Source organism: Enhydra lutris, unplaced genomic scaffold (assembly GCF_002288905.1).
Source record: "Enhydra lutris kenyoni isolate GAN:26980312 unplaced genomic scaffold, ASM228890v2 scaffoldscaffold16, whole genome shotgun sequence".
NCBI lineage: Eukaryota > Metazoa > Chordata > Mammalia > Carnivora > Mustelidae > Enhydra > Enhydra lutris.
The window spans coordinates 22,667,395-22,686,667 of record NW_019154100.1 but is presented as its reverse complement, the minus strand read 5'-3'; the positions used below and the strand labels follow the sequence as shown (position 1 = coordinate 22,686,667).

Here is a 19,273-nt window from a genome sequence, read left to right as displayed (position 1 = left end):
AACTCCCCATTAAACAACTCTTCACTTCCCCTTCGCCCCCTGGTCACCTCTGTTCTTCTTTCTTTATGACATTTGTGTTTTTAATTTAGCAAGATGTACGTTTCCATTCCAAATACTTTTCGGAAGAGCTAAGAAGAATTTTTATAGAGGACACTGACTCAGAGACGGAAGAATTTGAAGGATTTACGCAGAATGACCTGAATGAAAATAGTAACCCAGAAGTCATGGTAAGAATTATCAATGCGGGAGAGTGTGGGTTTTCATATTTTCTGTCCTGTTTCTGAATTGTATTTTCTTGTAAGAAGTCACTTTGTAAATGAATGACTTTTTCTTACATGTTTATCTTCTAAGCCAGTTAACAAAATACAGAATTGGCTATTCTAAGGCTAATTCCTGGCCCACCAGTCCATTATTCTCCTACAGGAAATCCACTTGTCTTTCCCTGGTACCTTAGGGGTTTTGGGGGGACATATCTCAGGTGTCCCTTACTGTCCTTCTGAAAGAATTTATTTTAGACTTTCGGGAACATCTTTTATCTGGAAAGAGGACCCTCTATCTAGGAGTAGCAAGTTCCTTAAAGTCATTTCTTGTTGTGTATAAAGTCATGCTCTTAGGTTTGGAGTTAATTTGGCCAAAATGTAGCTGTGGTACAAACTTAGAGTTTTCCCTGTGTATTCTTGGTTTGGATGCAGAAATGCTCTTTCAGTGATAAAGATGACCTTGTCGACTGCTGAGGAAGGTCTGCTCTCAGCACTTGACCTTCAGGAGACTTGGTGATTTCTTCCTTCACTCCCCATGTTGAGGCCAGTGTACCATCAAGTTAGTATTGGACTCTCCGGGTACCTTTAGAGAACAACCTTTGGGTTTTTTCCAGGCATCAGAGTGTCTTCTGCTAACTGAAAAATAGCATCCATGTATCCATCCAAATCAGCCCACTGTTTCCTTCTTTGGTATCAAGATAAAGGATGGAGGTTAAACCTCTTCCCATTCAGAAGCTCCCTAAGGAACCACGGCGGGCGAGCTGGCATGGAACTTGGGTAGAAGTTTAAATATGCTGTGCCAAGTAGGTTTGGTACTGGTTGGCCAGTACCAAACCTACTTTGGAGGTCTGGCTGGCCAGCCTCCGGTTTTTTGTCGGCAAGACACTTAACTAAAATCCCTCCAGACCCTAATGGGTATTGTCTACTCTTAGTGACTGACTTGTCTTCTGATTTTTGGCTAAGTGAGGTCAGATGATTCAGAGAATCTGTGTTCCTAGCACTGGGAAGACTACTCCAAAGGTTTCTTTCCCCCCTTATTCATGGTCTATACATTTGGGGTATTAATTGTGACCTGCTGATTGATAGAACTCATAGCTTAGGGCAGGTCCACCTACAAATTTGGTTTTCCCAGGCAGTGAGCCAACACGTGTTACTGTCTCCGTGTTACTGTCTCCCTCCCCCACCTCCCGCCCACCGTAGTGAGGACCAGCGAGACCACATTCTCTGACAGTAGGATGTTATCCCCTGGTGTCTCATGGTCTTCCAGCTGTATGTGAAGCTGCCACATACAGGTTGGAGGATGATACAGATAAATAAAGCCAATCTGAGAGAGATTTCCTCTGAAGCTCTCCAACACTGTCTTCCTAACATTGGATTCCTCCAGTCCCACCATTTGGATTCTAAAGTTACTGATGTAGAAAGTTCAGGATACCCAAAAAAACAACAACAAAAAAATCAGTACACTGTGGTCTTATTTCTCTCCTTGGCATGTTGTGGATTGATACATATCCCAAGATTTGGAAGCTATCTGCACGTTGCCCCCCACTTTCCTTATTTATTCATTTTTAAAGTAGGCTCCAGCCCAGTGTGCTTGAACTTATGACATGGAGATCAAGACCTGAGCTGAGATCGAGTTGGACACTTAACCGACTGAGCCGCCCAGGTGCCCCAATACATTTTTTAGGTTTTTTTTTTTTTTCTTCTTTAAAGTAGGCTCCATGCCCAGTGTGGGGCTTTAAGTCACGACCCTGAGATTACGAGTCACATGCTCTGCCAGCTGAGCCAGCCAGGTGCCCGTCCTCTGCCTTATTTTTAACTTGAGTCCAGCTAGAATTTAGGGCGTGGGGGAGTCACCGAGGAGGAAGCTATTATTTACCTCAGTGAATGGTTTTACCTGGGGCCGTTGTGGTGCTGCTCCCTGTTCTCCTCACAGCGGCCCTGTTGTCCAGAGTCCCTGAGAGAGGGTCTTTGCATGTAAAGGAAAGATGACCTCCATAGTCAAGCCTGTGTCTGTCGTTGTTAAGAGTCCCCTGGCATCTGAGATGTCATCTGTCGCACCTGGGTAACGTTACCCTGCCATTGCCTTCTGTGTTCTCATGTGTAAGACTGAGTTCCATTTTAATGCCAGAAACCCGTATCAAGCAGAATCAGATAATTGGGGGTGAGAGTTTCTTGAGCTGACAGAACAGGTGCCTCACAACAACCCAAGAGCTGTCTGCCTTGATGTCCCCCTGCGGCTCCATGGATTGCAGAACAGGGAGAGGACGACCCTGGCAGGGAGGACCTGTCATATCCTGGGGATAAGGCTCCCCCACTGACCCCGCTGGCCCATCATCTGCTTGCTCCTCTGTCGTTGACTGAGGTGAGGTCAGCTCTCCTGTCCCCTCTAGAAGCCCTGTTCCTCCCGTTCAGGGCAGAAGAGTATTTGTCTTCCCCGAGCGCTCCATTGTTACCTTGCTAACGCTTACACCATGCACAGCCTTTTCTTTGGCCAGTCCTCCTAATACTCCGCCATTGCGCAGTGGAGGAGCCCTCCTTTGTGAGCACCCCACTTCCAGCCCGTGCTCCAAAGGCGGCAGTCCGCCGGGGGCCGGGCCAGAGGGCAGCAGGAGAATGCCTGCTCTCCACCAGGTGCCTCAGCAGAGCACCTCACTGAGAGTTCAGCAGGAGCTCACAATAGGAAGGGGGAGCTTACTTCTTGTCTTTTCTCTGCAGTAATGACGGAGTGCTTTTAAATGACATGTTCTGGGAGGTCTGTCACAAAACACGGTCTGCTCTTCTCTTTGGTTTTGTTAGCTTGTGGAGTCAGATCTGAGTGATGCGGGTAAGACGTCTTCAGTGAGTGAGGAAGAGGAGGAGGACGAAGGAGCAAAGGCTACACCTAGAAGAAGGAGGCCCAGGAGGAGCAGTATCGGTCTTCGAGTAGCCTTTCAGTTCCCCACCAAGAAACTGGCAAAAAAGTCAGACAATTCTTCGGAGCCGCCGTTTTCTAGCACACGCTTACAGGACAGTAAAAAAGCCATTCTTGGAAGAAAGAGAAGCTGCAGACAGGGGAAGCAAAGAGAGGATTCGGTCTCGGAGTCCGAGGATGAGTCCAGGGATGAGGGCCAGGAGGGCTCGGATGCTCTGCTGAAGAGGACCATGAACATCAGGGAGAACAAAGCCATGGTAAGGCCCTGCGGTGGGCCGTCCGGGGCTCTGGGGCTCCAGGGCTGTCCTGGGAGCCTCGGCAGCCCTGGCTGCCTTCAGGAAGTGTCCCCTGGGTATTGGGTGTCCTTCCTCTCTTCCTGAACCCCCAGCCAGTTGACACTGGATCGGCTGTGGCTTGGAAATAGAAAGCCAGCCCTCGGGATGATTTTCAGCTCCTTGTCCTAGTGCGGTGACCTCTTGCTACTTCCTGTCTATTAGAAAGTTAAGTTTCCACTAGGTGGTGGTATTGGAGAGGGGAGGGCTGAACAGCTGGCAGTTCCCAGCAGAGAGGAGCAGATGTGGATTGGGTGTGGAGGAGCCCACGTAAGGGCTGTGGTGAGCAACTTGCAGCGAGAAGTCCTTTGATGACCCCCTGGGGCTTCAGGACCTCAGATGAGGGAATGCAGGAGGCCTCAGTATTACACTGAGCAGGTGTGAATCACGTGAACATGTCTTCCCTGGAATGAATGATGACACAAGGGGAAATCGTTGTTTTGTGTATTTGGTTTTTCTATATTTGGTCACTAACTTGTTGGCTTCGTAATTTTGTATATACAGAATTAGAATTCTGCCATTCAGTTACTTTTAGTATTTTGGAATATTTCTAATATTTTCTTTTTAAAAAGCATAATATGATACCGTATATACACAGACTTAGATGTCTAGTAAGAAAATAAAAAGCCTCCTTTTGAGTGTAGCTTATCCTAAGACATATTTGTGATTAGCTAAGGGAAGTTTTTAGCACTGTATCTGCATTTTTAAAATAACTATATTCGTGAATTTTTAATGACACCTGTACATTTGTTAAAATCTAAAATTAAAAATCTGAATTGATTGGGATATTAATGCCTGTTATTCGGTGTTCTTAGGTTCTTATGAAAATGGGATTATTTCCGCAAGTTATTTTTCTAATGAAAAATCAATCTAAACAGGTTTTTTTGGGCTCTAAGTAACTGTCCGAACAGTCAAGTTGAACCTCTTGTTTTTGACAAAACATGACTTAGCTGTGCACGATGATCTGCTCCAGGGGTCACGCTGCTCGTCAGGGGCGCCGTCAGGAGTCCCACCTCCTGCAGCCAGCCACCTCATTCCAGGGGCCCGTTCATCCTGTGCTGTGACGACCTTTATATATAAAGAATGGGTATAGATTTTATTCCTATGAATGATGATCCCTGCGTCTTCCCTCTGGAGGTAGAAATCTTTACATACGAGGTCAAAAACACAGCAACTGTTGAGACTGTACTTGAACTACTTGGGTCACGTTTCTCATGTTGGCAAAACTGAGGACATGGGGATAAGGTTTGTTAATGAACGAGGCGTGGCAGTACTGATGTGAGGTCCTCTGTTTTGTTCCGACCCTCAGCTCGCTCAGCTACTGGCGGAACTGAACTCTATGCCAGATTTCTTCCCAGTACGAACCCCAAACTCAGCTTCTGTAAGTAGAACTCCTTTATAATTCCTGATGCCAGCACTGACGGACGGGATCTGTTCCCAGACGGCTTTTATTCAAGGCAGCTCCCCTTGCAGTGGTCTGTGCTCTTCTTGCTTGCAGAAGAAGAGGGCCTCAAGGCGGGCGTTCTCCGAGGGACAGGTCACCCGGCGCACCAACCCGGCCCGGAGTGCACGGCCTCCCGAGAAATTTGCCCTGGAGAACTTCACCGTCTCAGCTGCCAAATTTGCAGAAGAGTTCTACAGTTTCAGGAGAAGGAAGACGATGAGTGGGGTATTTTCTGAGCACCACAAACAGGTTATTCTTGGTCTAAGCCAGTGCTGTGGTCTTGACCTGGCAGGCGTGCTGCTACGTGGGCATCTTTATCACGTTCCCAGGCAGCGCTGGTGTTCCCAGGACCACGCTCAGGGACAAACCCCCCACTCCGACCTGAGCTGTAGGCTGGAGAGCGCCCTCCACCTCGGCCGAGCAGAGGAGCTGCTCAGGGTGAAGAGCCTCAGCTTAATCGGCCGGGGAGGCAACAAAGGCCCATCCAGTCTTCCTTGTGGTTTTGCTGGTGGGAAAGGGCAGGGATTCCTCCTCGCCTTTCAGTTTTAGGACAGGGTGTTTTAAGTGCTTTCAGAGTCTGGAGCGAGAAACTAGGTCCTTCCCATTTGCAGGTGTGGCCGTTCACTGTGGTTCACTCCCGTCCTCACAGAGTTTATAGCTGCTGCTGACGATTTCTTGGCCAGGGAAAACCTGGGCTGCTCATTTACTGTTGTATGACCGTGCCGTGAAGGCAGCTGGTCCCGTGCCTGTGGCAGGAGCTCTGTAATGAGTGATGCCAGGGGAGTAGAAGGGGGACATGGTTAACATTATGGTCTAGAGCTTTGTGAGTGAGAAACGATTTTTTTTTTTTTTTAAGACTTTATTTGAGAGAGAGAGAGCATGAGCTGGGGCGGGGTGCGGGGTGGCGCAGAGAGGGAGAAGCAGACTCCCCACTGAGCAGGGAACCTCATGCGGGACTCTATCCCAGGACCCTGAGATGAGGACCTGAGCTGAAGGCAGAGGCTTAACCGCCTGAGCCACCTAGGTGCCCTCAGAGTATGAAATTTTTATGTGTTTTTTAACCAGTCAAAACAGCTTATGCCAGGTTCTGCTTTGGTTCGTTTTACAGGGGAAATGCCAGGGGTACAGACGGCGTCACCGAATATCTTCTTTTCGGCCAGTGGAGGATATCACTGAAGAGGACTTAGAAAATGTTGCCATAACTGTTCGAGATAAAATCTATGATAAAGTTCTGGTAAATTATGTATAACAAATAATTCGCATGCTTGTGATTCTAATGGGGAGTCTGAGTCAGTGGTATTTGAAACCTTGCATTGTCTTTAACTATAGCTGGGCTCATACCCCCAGGCCTTCTCCCCTCTGACAGGGAGGGTCAGCTGTGACTGGGAAGGGGAAGCCGCTTGGTGTAGGAATTCTCAGGAAAGGTCTCTGGGGGATGCGTATGATCCTTGGGAAGGCAGGCGTATAGTTTGGAAAAGCGCATTTAGAATAGTCACATTTTAAGTACTCTTTAGGGTGTTCATGTTTTAAACATTGGAAAAACATACTGTGGGGTTTTTTTGTGTGCTTTTTGATTCATAGAGCCATAGGAACTAGTTTTTTTTTTTTTTTTTTTTTTAAAGATTTTATTTATTTATTTGGCAGAGAGAGATCACAAGCAGGCAGAGAGGCAGGCAGAGAGAGAGGAGGAAGCAGGCTCCCTGCTGAGCAGAAAGCCCGATATGGGGCTCGATCCCAGGACTCTGAGATCATGACCTGAGCCGAAGGCAGCGGCTTAACCCACTGAGCCACCCAGGCGCCCCCATAGGAACTAGTTTGACAGAGTATCTTCAGTCAGTAGGAAATGGATTAAATATTTTTTTTATTAAACAGTGATTCAGAGGGAGGCTTCGTGGTGGTATGCATCGTTTTTTTTTAGATGAGGCAGTGTCCTATTACTTAAGGTAGTAAGAGGTTTTTACTTGTCAGCATTTTAACACCAAGAAATTGTATTCTGAAAAGACCCAGATTCCCGGAAGCGAGGCCGGAGCCCCGTGCTGCTGCCTGGGACTCATGGCCACTGGGCCCCTGTCACCGTCTGTGGGCTCTTCCCTGCCTCACGGCTTTCTGCTGGTCTGATCATGTCCTTCCTTCCGGGCTTCTAGACGGGGCTGTGGTTTGTGCCAAAGAGGCCGTGCTGCTTCGTGCCCCGATGAGCGTACATGGCCGCATGTGGCCTTGTGGGTATCACCCTCTAAATCCCGTCTTCCTCCCTCAGGGCAACACCTGCCACCAGTGTAGGCAGAAGACCATCGACACCAAGACCGTGTGTCGGAACCAGAGCTGCGGCGGGGTGCGAGGACAGTTCTGCGGGCCGTGCCTGAGGAATCGCTACGGGGAGGATGTGAGATCGGCGCTGCTGGACCCGGTAGGAGTCGTGTTCGTTTGTGATGAACTGTACTGGCAGAGAGAAGGGCTCCTCGGGCCCTATCAGGGACCTACTAGCTGCAGTGCGCTATCCCCCTGACCCAGCACGCTGGAGGAAATGAAAAGTACAGCTTCCTTCTGGAATGAGCACGCTGGCCGGTATGACAGAGGAGATGTCTGCAGGGATCAGAGCCACACTTTTTTACAGTTCTGATTTTGAAGGTGGACCTGTGCGCTCTCCTCCAGCAACGGGGTTAGCTCGGGCAAGGCTGGGGGGGCAGGGAGGTCACTGTGGAGAGTGCTTCTGGTGTGCTGGGCCCTGGTCTAAGGTTTTTTGCCTCTGTTAATGTGGTTGGCTATTTCGTTTAACCTAGCGAAGTAGGTATATACCCTCCCTGTTCCTCAGGTCCTTCTGTAAAATGAGATAATAGTACGGTTAGGATCCATACACTTGAACCTGGGCAGTCTGGCTCCGGAGCCTCTGCCCTCAGTTTGCCCCTGGCCTATGGATGTGGGGTAAACAGGTACTGTCCCCAGTGGGCAGACGAATCTAAACTCCGGTGAAGAAGTGGTTTAGGAAGTAGAAGAGCTTGAATTCACACCTCGGTCTCACTGCTCTTTTGTACTCCTCAGATTCTGCACAATTGTTGGTTGGGTTTCTGCCCATGCGGCACCCTGGGTGGTCAGCCTGTCTGGGCCTTGAAACAGGTGGAGGAGGGAGACCCATGGGGTCACCGTGTGCTCTTTCCTAGAAGGCACATGGGACTCTAGGCTGGAGGGGCGGCAGTGGGGGCCGGGCCCGAGCGCAGAGGTCACGGGGCCACTGTTCTTCCAGGACTGGGTGTGCCCTCCCTGCCGCGGGATCTGCAACTGCAGCTACTGCCGGAAGCGGGACGGCCGCTGTGCCACGGGGATCCTCATCCACCTGGCCAAATTCTATGGCTACAATAACGTTAAGGAATACCTGGAGAGGTGAGCGTCCCAGACCACGACAGCGGCGGAGATCCCAGCGCCGGCAGAGTCTTGAGTGCTATCCATCCCGTGTCTGCTCGGGTGACGGCAGCTCAGGACTGTTGTTTGCCTTGTTAGGACATTCCCTCCTTTGCTAGAATTTTCATCTGGGCACTGCCTGTTTCCCCCTCGTTGTGTAAAATGGGGAGCGGCAGAGGGTGCAGGCTGAGCAGAGCATGGTGGGTGGTGTGCTCCGGGGAGGCGGTGCTCACCTTCTGGGGCCGAGGAAACAGCCCCGCAGTCCAGAGCTCCGTTCTGGAGTGAGACCCGGGGCTCCTGTGGCCCGGCTGCAGGGTCTCCTCTCACGGAAGCAGGACCGACCTTGCCTAAAAGATCTGGGCTTGGGCTCCCCACTCTCCGTGAGGGGTTGAGCCTAGGATGCACCTTGTATATGCCTCCGTCCCCTCTGTCTTTCAGCTTACAGAAGCAGCTGGTGGAAGACAATTAAGAGAAGAGCCAGCCCGCTCACCGTAGAGCACGCCGGCCGGCCCTGCCATGCCACTTGTGCCTAAGATTTCTTACCATTGTGTTTTTATACAGAAATTCTTTGTAGACCTAAATGCTATTTTTTTTTTTAAGATTGTCTAAAAAGATTTCTCAGGAAGACGGCACAGCAGAGGAATCTCTATACATGTATCCGCAGGCCCCTACATATATTGAATTGTTTAAAAGCACCTGCTTACGATGAAAAAAAAAGCAGTTTAAATAGGGTGGAGTTAAAGTCCAGGTAAGTTCCAGAGAAAACATTGTATAAGCAGCTCTTGCCTTTGACACTGTTTACCTGTGTGGCCTCGATCTTTACCTCTAGTCCAGGACCACATAGTTAACCCTTCTCTGGGTCGTTGGAATTTGTGAAAGAATGTTCCCCTAAATTACAAAGTGCAATTATTCATAGATCTTGTGAGTACTAGAGTTTTATTTTTATGAAAACTTGAGTGAACAGAAAGTAGACTGTCACCTTCGCGACACTGGAGTCCGTGGGGCCCTGCTGGCCGGCGGGAACGGCTGCCCCTTCGTTCAGGAGTCACCTGCTTGCCAGACTAAGAATGTCAGGGCTCATTTTTAATTTAAAAAGATTTTGTTTAATGTCTGCAAGAGCTAAAATTCCCCTTCACTGATGGGGAGACTTTATTAAGGATGGTGTTTAAACAAAATTAAGGCACATGTACATTACTTCAAAGTTATCTAAGTGGGAGGAGGTTTGGTAGCTCTCAGTAAAGTAAATTAACGTGTATGGACCCCAGTGACCATCCTGGCTGTGGCCCGTTTTCATGCTTCGAGCAGCAGAGCCACACCCGCCAGGACCCACTTGGTGGTCTTGTCTTGGCTTTTCAGTCGGAAGGTCCACACATAGTTAGAGCCCCTCATTTTGGTTTTATACACGGGACATTCATACGTGTGTTTGGTTTCCTGTCTGTCCGCGGGGATGGCTTTGGCAAAGATGACGGGCATCACCGATGTGACCTCCTGGAGGCGGGCTTCTGCAATGGTTCCTGACTGTGTGTCCCATCGGGCACCTACCGAGAAAACACAAGAGTTGCAAGAATGTGGCATGTGGGTACCGCTCCTCTCCTGTTGGAGGCAATAAATGTTTGGTTTTGGCACAGTTACTTCTTGTCAGGAGTTTTCTTGCCACGGGGGATGGGGAGTGCTGGTAAGCAGGGCTCCACACCTCAGCTTTCCTTTGAAAAAACTACATTGAAATTCAAAAGGTCTAAAATTTGCATGAAAACAGATTCTATAGGAATCCAGGCACAGTATAGCTAATGAATTTGTTCTCAGTGTAACTGTCTAATTCAGCACATTCCCTCTTAACCCCCTTTAGAGATTCTAAGGGCTTAAAGAAGTCTGGTAGTAAAAAAGCAGTGAAGTTGGTTTTTTTAATTAAGATTTTGAATTAAATCTGCATCTACATCTCGTGTTAACACCACAGAGTAAGTTAAGGCCTGCACCGAATTGATAGCCATCACCCTAAACGCCTTAAGATTGGGCTGGCCTTGAACACAGAACCTGGTATAAAATTTTGTGAAACTAGGAAATGAGGTAAGCAAGTATTAGAGAAAAGTAACTGCTGAGGAGTGGAGTGAACAAGGGCAAATGCCCAGCCAAATTTAAGAACGGGCCTTCAGGTACTACCCCTGCATGGGCTCCTGGGGGTAGCTTACCTTCCAGGACGAGCCCGTGGAGATAGGCACCTTCCCGTGGAGGATGGCCATAATCTTCCTTTGTTTTCTTGGTGACATCAACAGTCAAGCTCATTTTATCCAGTGGCCACCCATTTTTTCGGGCCATGGTCTGCATGATTGCTGTGGGAGGAAAAGGAGGAGGTTGTGTGAAGGTTCACAGGAGCCGCTGGTAAGCCGGCCAAGGCCACCGCCCTGCGACACACTTCTGGCCCTCAAGGGGGCATGAGGCTGCGCTAGACCAGTGCTGGCAAATGCCTGCAGGACACCTGCCCTGCTCTTGTGGAAGAACTTTACTGGGACAGCCATGCGCCATGGTTACCTGTCATCTGGTGTGGCGCTGGCGGGGTAGAGTGGAGCCTCTGGGAAGGAGCCCATGTGGCCCTTGATGGAAAATGTTTACTAGAGTAAACTACATCCCAGTTCACGTGGCCCTTCCACTTGGAATTTTGCTCCCTCTCTGTGCCCCTTTGCTGGCCCCTGCGTGAGCCCTGGGGAGCAGGGCAAGGGGGCCGGCAGCCCTTACCAGTTAGGAAGGACTCAGGGTTGAAGAAGCCGGAAAGCCACACCACAGCTGGGAGGGCAAGATCGTGGGTCCAGGTTTCGAGTTCCCGGTACCGTGAAAGGAGGTCATTAAACCTGGTAAACACAAGGCAGGGAGACACAAACGTGCTTTTTAGTACGAGTTTTCCAATCAGCTGAGGTAGATTCAAGGGAAGATGGGACAGACACACCACTGATAACCAAAAACATCCTTAGATTTGCAAAACACTGTCCCTATAAAAAGCTCGATTTTGTTTCCTGTTGAAATTTTGTAACTATTACCATTAGGGACAGGAAACATGGGAATGTGGAAAATTCATGTCCACCTACTGAGTGACTTTAGGGATGGGTGGTGATCACCATAGGTAGAGTGTGGACAGGATGCGAGAAGGCAGGGGAAGGCTGCTGGGAAGGGCGGGGTCAGTACAGTTGTGGCTGTGGTCTTACCACTAACAGTTGTCGCCTGAAGAGGGGAAGACAGGTAATGAAGAGAAACAGCACCTCCCAGCCTCTACCTGCCTGTGGTTTGAGAAAGTGCTGTTTTTACCCAGGTTCCGAACTCATCAACACAACAATTACGCAAAGGAGGCTACGGGAAAATGACCCTCTGATAAAATCAAACACATCAAGCTTTGAAACTTAGAATTGAGGGCTGAGGGCTGCCCGTATAATTGAGGGCTGCCCGAAAGAAAGGGAAGATGGAGCAGGGGTATGAGATGGAAGACTGCCCCAAGATCAAAGCCAGCAGGCAGTTCCCCAAGGGGGTGGGACACCCAGGCTAGCTCCCAAGTTTTCTGGGACCTGGTTGGGTTAAGGGTTGCAAAAGCAGCAGGGATGATGTTCAAGGAGAAACCTGGGTCACTGCCAGGAAAATCCCTGCTCTTAGAACATGGCCCTTGTCCTGCCCAATTTAAATTCTTTCAAATAGCTGCTTTAGGGAAAACCTACTTGAAGACAGGAAGGTGAAGAACAGGAAGAGATAGGAAAAGAAAAGACTTCACCTAAAAATGTTGCCACAAGGGGATAGGCATTGTAGCCAATTTCCAGTAGGTTTTTAAACAAAAATGATTGCTTGTTCAAGTAGGATTAAGGTTTGGAAAGTAAGAAAAAGGACATTAAGTAGAAAGAGTTCAGAGTAAGCGTTTTAAAATGAAATGGGGAAAAGGTTGGAAACAGTTCTAGAAAATTTGAGTTTTTCTCAATTACAAATTTGACTCTTAAATTGGACATGCCGTGTTTCAGGAAAATTGGGCAATGAATAATCAATACTAAGATACAGCTTAATACAGACTGAAGACGGAATCCTCCCAGGGAAACAGCCATTTTTTCCCTTCTCTGAGTCCGCTGCAGACACCCTCACAGCAGCATTTGATCGGAGAATGCTGTGCTGCCTACAAAGCCGCCCAGCAATAATAAGGTTAATTTTTTTTTTTTTATAACCAGCCAGCTGTCATTTGAATATAAAGACAACTGAATATATGGCATAAAAAACTTGCACCAAATCCAACAAACAAGAAGGTTGATAACCTAGCAAATAAACATAAGAGGAATCTAGGGGGGGGAAAAAAAGACTCTTTGATAGGTTTAAACTCCTAAGAAACTAGAGTAATAGTCACAAAAACAGGAATTTATGAAACCAAGCCTGATACCTCCCCAGCCCCCCACATAAGGAACATGGAATTGAAAATTGGTTTTGGACAATGAAATGTTAAAGGGCAAGGGGAAACACAGTAAACTGGAAAAAATAGAGTCCTCCCCCGCCCCCCAAACCCCAGACCAATGAAATCAACCAGGGTACATCAGAACAAGACAAAAGATTGAAAATATAAGATTTCAGGTAGGTAAATACAATGAAGACAACAGGGGAAGGCAGTACTGGGAGAGCTAAGAATTTTTCAGAGTGGAGGCAACAGGCAGACAAACCACATTTACAACCACACGGTACTAATGGGGATATGTTTTAAAAAGTCCACACCTAAATAAAGGAGTAAAGTTGTAGAACATCAAAGATGAAGAGAAAAATGTTAAAAATGTCCCAGAGAAAAGAGCTGTGAAGTGATGACAGGTACATTTACAGTCTCGTTGGCTATAATAAATGCCAGCAAACAATGGAGTTACCAAATCACAGGGCTGAGAGAAAATCATGGTATCCTAGAATTGTACATGTAGGTAAACTATGGAGCAAGAGTGAAGAAAATTCAGACACACAAAGAGCCCTGTTTACTCCCCACCACATAAGCTGAAAGCCCTGTTGTATATCTTGTCCTTTAGCAGGTAAGAGGACCCAGAACAAAAGAGCCCAGAATGAGATATAAAAAGCAACAATGAACAAAGAAATCTATGTATGTTGTTAAAGTGAAAATAATTGACTAAAAACAAAAATACTATGGTTTAAAGTAAGGTTGAATTACAGTTGCAGACCAGAAGAGGCTGATGTTCAGAGGGAGGTTAAAGGTGTTTGACTTTACATTGTGTTAGAAAAATCAAGTGTGTAGGTTACAATGTAGTGTCTCTGCTAAAATAACAGGAACTGTACAGGGATAAATATGGAATAAAGAAAACTATTAAGGGGTGCCTGGGTGACTCAGTTGGACATCTGACTCTCGATACCTGCTCTGGTCTTGATCTCAGGGTCCTGAGTTCAAGACCCATGTTCGGCTCCACACTGGGCATGGAGCCTACTTTAATAAAGGAAAAGTCAGGGGAGGGGAGAGGAACCCAGACAAACTGACAGAAGCTGGAAAAAATTGGAATAAATGAAAAATACAGAAATCAGAAAGCATAAAGTAAGATGGAAGTGACTCCAAAAATTACCATTATTATAAAATATAACTGTAATATAAACATTTTTAATTGGAAATATAAAATCTGATTTTGGACATCCATAGCGTTCACAGAAATCCAGTGAATAGCTCTGTTCACTCTTCCCCACCATGGTTATTTGCTGTCATCTGTGTCCCTTCCACATTGCCCCATCCATTATGTTTGCACACGTCCCACACAGCCAACACCTGGCTGCCTGGATGGCAGTTCCAAGCTGCAGTCATTTGAAAATTTTTCTAAAGATTCTGTTTTTTTAAGTAATCTCTATGCCCAACATGGGGCTTGAACTCACAATCCAAGAGTTGCATGCTCTATCAACCGAGCCAGCCAGGTGCCCCTCATGTGGAATTCTGATGGAACTTTCCAGTTTAAGGCTCAGAGTAGCATTCTGATTCATGGAAAAACGACAGGAAAGGAAGAAAAAAATTCTGGTACCAGAGAATACAGGAATAGAGAGAATCTTTGAAACTTCCAATGTTGACAACAAAAGCCAAGGAGCAGTTGGAGAGAGCACTGGCCATCAGGGAACTGTGAATTTCGGTCCTGGAATCTGGAACAGCTCTGCACTCACAACCATACACCCAAGCAGTCAGCTTTCCTGTATACTCAACTAGAATCTTTTTTGTTGTTGTTGTTTTAAAAGATTTCATTCATTTATATGCCAGAGAGAGAGAGCATAAGCAGGGAGAGCAGCAGGCAGAACAGGTGGAGAAGCCCAAGGTGGGACTGGATCCCACAACGCTGGGATCTTGACCTGAGCCAAAAGCAGCTGCTGAACCTACAGAGCCACCCAGGCGCCCCTCTACTATAATCTTTTCAAAGTTAGCTAGGAGATGGCATTGGTAATCATTAGCTTCGAAAATAAGCATATGAAATAACAGGAAAACAAACTCAAGTTGCCTCCCATGGCCATTTAAATAATAATGAAGGAATGGTTACCTGCATTTTCCTGATGATAAACTGAGACACTAGGAAGACCAAGGTATTTTGTCCAAGATCAAACAACTCCTAAGGAAGGGGCAGTACGTGACTCTTGCTTTGACCCTAACTTTTCACTGATCTTCGCCTTCAAAGCAACACATGGAAAAGACTCCAGTGAAAGTGGTGGTGCTCTGTTTGCACAACCACAGGCCAGTAAACTCACTAAGTACACTCTTCACAGCTGCTCCGACACGACAGGAATGGAGAACACCGAGCCAGCAGCCAGGCAGATACTGGCCTGGGGCCTGCGAGGGGCAACTCACCACTGCGCCAGGCCATACGTGGATGGATAAGCCAGTCTGCTCCAAGTGTCTGGGACGGTGTCGTAACTCAGCTGGGACTGCTGGGCTTCCATCTCGGGAGAGAATGGCAGCTCCCCCTGGCACGGAGAAGAGAGGCCACACAGTCAGTGTCCTCGGATGTGGGGAAGCTTTTAAACTTACCACTTTTAAACTTGTAAACTTACCTTGCAACCAAGGTCTAACTGTTGAAGCGACACACGGATTTCCTGCAGGAGAATATTCATCCTTTCACACTCTTGGAAGCAAACAAGAACATAGGGGCTTCTGTTGGAGCTTTTTTGCATTATCTCTGCCATGTTGAACTCTTCTGGAAGTTTCTCCAAAATGTCATCCAAGATATTCCTAACCTTAAATCATTAACACACAAGATTTAGCTCCTCTGTGTTTCATTTTTAGTCACAGGAACCATGCCCTTGACTCTTCAAAGAAGTCCCAGAATATATTCCACCACTTCCAAAGATGCCTGCTAATGCATTTAAGAGAGACCCACTACTCCCTGGATATGGGCGGACACGCACTGTGGACGAGCTCAACTACCTCTGCGTCAAGGCAGCCCCTTCCCTTCTGTAGATCCCACTGGAAAGGAGCTACTCTTCGTCTGCAGTTTATTCACTGTCAGCATTTAGGGAATCGAAGAACTGTCATCATCTAGATTTCACTTGTATGCAAAGACGGAATCAGAGGAAGCAGAATCCCAACATTTAGGTACTATATTTGGTAATCTGCTAATTAAAAAAGAAAAATAAAAACATTTGACAAGTCACATGAACCAAAAATGCCCTTTAGGCTTGAGCTAATTCTGGTGAGTCTATGATGTGGCCCTCCCAACTGACATAGCCTAAAATTTTAGGAGCAATTTGGATCCACATCTCTAATACCAAGGGAGCCTCTCTGTCTTCTTTAATTACTGCCTTGAAGAAATAAAAGATTTATAAATTAAAGATGTGAAAATGTATGTAGTACTTCAATGTACATATTTTTTCTCATCTTTTACTGAACTGGGGAAAACCAATGAATACCTAAAATGGACAAAAGATTTACGAATACTGCCTGTCTTCAGCCTCAGGCAGCTTTCACTCTTTCCTTGCTTTCTTGCACTACTGACTGTGGTTCTGACAGCCAAATCCCAAATTGCTTTAGCACCCTGGCAGGTTATTTTTCAGGTCCTGAAATCTTATACTCACCTGCAGCATCTGTAGAAAGAATGGAACAGTATAGTAGGCAGGTTAGGTAAAAGAATGGCTTTTGGAATTAGCTACAGTTTGGTTTCCTTCATTGTCCCTTTCTAGCAGTCTGACAAGTCCCCTAAACTTAATTCTGGAATAGGGATCCTGATACTACTTGGAGCTATTGAGGATTAAGTGGTTTATTTGTAAAGCACATCCTTTACTGCCTAGCATATAGTAAGCATCCAAAAGAGTCATTGCCACAATCTGTTTGCATGTTCACTGTGTTGAGGCATCTACAGATCATTTGCTTCGCAGTTTCTGGTTTAATGGACGGCTTCTTTGTTGGAAAGATCAAAACCCCAAAACTAAATGAAGACTTCATCCATCTCTCTGCTTCTATTAATAGAAAAAATAGAAAGCTTTTTCCAAATGGATGAACGTTTCCTTTTTTATTTTAAAAAACAAAACGGAACAAAACAACAGGGGCACCTGGGTGGCTCAGTGGGTTAAAGCCTCTGCCTTCAGCTCCGGTCATGATCCCAGAGTCCTGATATTGAGCCCTGCATCAGGCTCTCTGCTCAGCAGGGAGCCTGCTTCCCCCTCTCCCTCTCCCCCCCCCCACCCCCGCCACCTGCCTGCCTCTCTGCCTGTGATCTCTATCAAATAAATAAACAAAATCTTAAAACAAACAAACAAAGGGGTCTAACAATCATACAAGGAAAATGTTAGTATATAGAATAAAACACCCCACAACAAATTCTAAAGCCTCTAAATGACAACCAAGGGCCTCAGCAAATGGCCCTATTTCAAGAAATAATATGAAAATTCCTCAGATCTCACTATAATTAAATCTGATGGTTAGTGTGTTCCAACCTGAATCCTTGTCAGTCGAATCCTGATTAAATTGTGAGGGAAATGAGGGCTAATTTATTTGCGGGGAAAATAAACTAAATGGAAAACCGAGTAAGACTTGATGTCTGTTTCTCATCTCTGTCATTCTAGGACAATACATACCTTCAAAAGAATAATGCTAAAAGAAAAAAGAAATAATGCCAATCTCCCAAGATAATGTAAAAAAGACACCATAACAAAATGACAGAGCCAAAAACACAGCGTGAAAGGCAAGTCACAGATTTGGAGATGTTTGCAACACAGCCATCTGACAAAGGATGTACAATGAGAATAGAGTCCTTACAAATCTGTATGAAAAACACTGACAACTAAGAAATGGGTAAGCAGCTGGAACAGGCACTTCATATAAGATTACATCTAGATGGCCAAGGTCATACGAAAAGATGTTCAGCCTTAGTCCTTGACTAGGAATGCAGAGTTAAAACCAGAATGAATTAGTACTGCTAACACAACCCCAAGGACGGAGAGCAAATAAAATGTGCACACTGCTGGCAGGAGTGTAAGTGGTACAAACACTTCTCAAAACTGTTTGGGAATATCTACTGAAGCTACACATTACACCCCACAATCCAGCCATTCCACTTCTGAGGAAAGGGGGTGAGGATATTGGGGAACACCTCTGGGAGTTGTGTGTACCAGTTGACAAAAGACTCCAAGAATGTTCATGGCTGTGATAAGTCAAACAGTGAAAGACTAGAAATAACCCAAACATCCATCTACTATAGAACGAATTAAAGCATGAACTATATACTCGTACAATAGAATACTAGACAAAAGTGAGTCACTGGTCCACGCAACAATACGGACGAATCTTGTAAATGTAACATGGACTGAGAGGGGCTGCATGTGCATCAGGACGTACTGAAGGAATGCATCCGTTTGACACAGAAACAGAGGCAAAGCTCGTCTATGCTGATAGAGGTCAGGTTTGGGCAGAGGCAGAGGGATAGACTGAACCCAAGTGTTAAGTATTTTCACCTGGGTGGTGATTATATAGGTCTATGGAAAGGGAAAAAGCCATCGAGTGGTCCACTTAGATCAGTACATTCACTGTGCATATGTTACAGCGCAACAGAAAACAGAGACCGCCTACCTTCTCTTCCGCGGACTGCCCCAGCTCCTCACTGATGAGCGCATTCCTGGGCTGCAGCTCCAGCAACGTTTTGAAGAGCATGTTGGACATCACCGTCAGGAGTTCTAGCTCAGCGTTTGCGTGGAGGCCGTACAGTGCTGGGCTTTCTGGAGGCAGCTTCTCCTCTATATACTGATGGTAGCCTGAGTAATCTAGGTTAGGTGGGGCTGCAAATCCTGGTGCCAGCATGAACTCCTCTTCAATCTTCAACCACAAAGGGAAAAAGTCCGTTACAACAAGTCTAAATGGAAATCACTCTTAGCACCCTAAGACACTTGGAGAACTTGCTGGGTAGGAATGTCCAGCACAATGCTGGATGGGGAGCAGGCTCTCTAAAATGTTTCATGATGTTTTTGTAACCCATCTTTTTGCCCCGTGGAGGGCACCAGGCTGACCTCTGGTGGGGGAGGGGGGTGGGGAGTCTAAGGAACACACGTGAATCCTTGCCCTGAGAAGACGGAGTCTGCAGTTTGCTTGGGGCAACAGGATCCACGCACACGAAGGGCCGACTGGGTTCTGATCCATCTACTGCGTGATCACCCCATCACGTGCTCCCCATCAGTGACTGTCCCAAACCTCTGCAAACATTCTGCAGAGAGAAACTGAGACTCAGAGTAATCCGCCCCCCACCGCCCCCCGGGCAAGAGGTCTGATTTACATCTTCATTCTGCACGCACTTTCTATGACTCTCTAGGCTTTGCTTTCCAAATGTACATACTTTTCCACAATACAGCTTTGAATTATTTGATATGTGATACATATGCATGTTATAAACACAGTTACATGTACATATACTGAAAAACAGGACTGTGCGTATGTAACATTGTACAGGGCAGAATATACAGAGAATCCTATCGTTGCTGC

The 19,273-nt window shown here is 46.6% G+C and overlaps 2 protein-coding genes across 4 annotated transcripts in view; one reads left to right on the top strand and one right to left on the bottom strand.

Annotated features, from left to right (window-relative positions):
• Positions 1–9,974, top strand: part of LOC111147240 (cell division cycle associated 7 like) — a 46,706-nt gene extending 36,732 nt beyond the window's left edge. For 2 of the 3 annotated variants that reach the window (XM_022503161.1, XM_022503163.1), the window contains exons 3-10: positions 90–227; positions 3,057–3,428; positions 4,813–4,884; positions 5,002–5,196; positions 6,056–6,181; positions 7,205–7,354; positions 8,189–8,325; positions 8,782–9,974. In XM_022503161.1, coding sequence (XP_022358869.1) covers positions 90–227; positions 3,057–3,428; positions 4,813–4,884; positions 5,002–5,196; positions 6,056–6,181; positions 7,205–7,354; positions 8,189–8,325; positions 8,782–8,812 — 1,221 coding nt within the window. In that variant the 3' untranslated portion in view covers positions 8,813–9,974. The remainder of the gene's footprint in view (positions 1–89; positions 228–3,056; positions 3,429–4,812; positions 4,885–5,001; positions 5,197–6,055; positions 6,182–7,204; positions 7,355–8,188; positions 8,326–8,781) is intronic. The other variant, XM_022503162.1, reaches the window with a different exon arrangement.
• LOC111147239 (dynein axonemal heavy chain 11) overlaps positions 9,614–19,273 on the bottom strand; it is a 320,049-nt gene continuing 310,389 nt past the window's right edge. Inside the window, exons 77-82 of the mRNA XM_022503160.1 lie at positions 18,371–18,613; positions 15,361–15,543; positions 15,158–15,273; positions 11,074–11,186; positions 10,530–10,670; positions 9,614–9,881 (exon numbers count right to left, since the gene is read on the bottom strand). Coding sequence (XP_022358868.1) covers positions 9,634–9,881; positions 10,530–10,670; positions 11,074–11,186; positions 15,158–15,273; positions 15,361–15,543; positions 18,371–18,613 — 1,044 coding nt within the window. The 3' untranslated portion in view covers positions 9,614–9,633. The remainder of the gene's footprint in view (positions 9,882–10,529; positions 10,671–11,073; positions 11,187–15,157; positions 15,274–15,360; positions 15,544–18,370; positions 18,614–19,273) is intronic.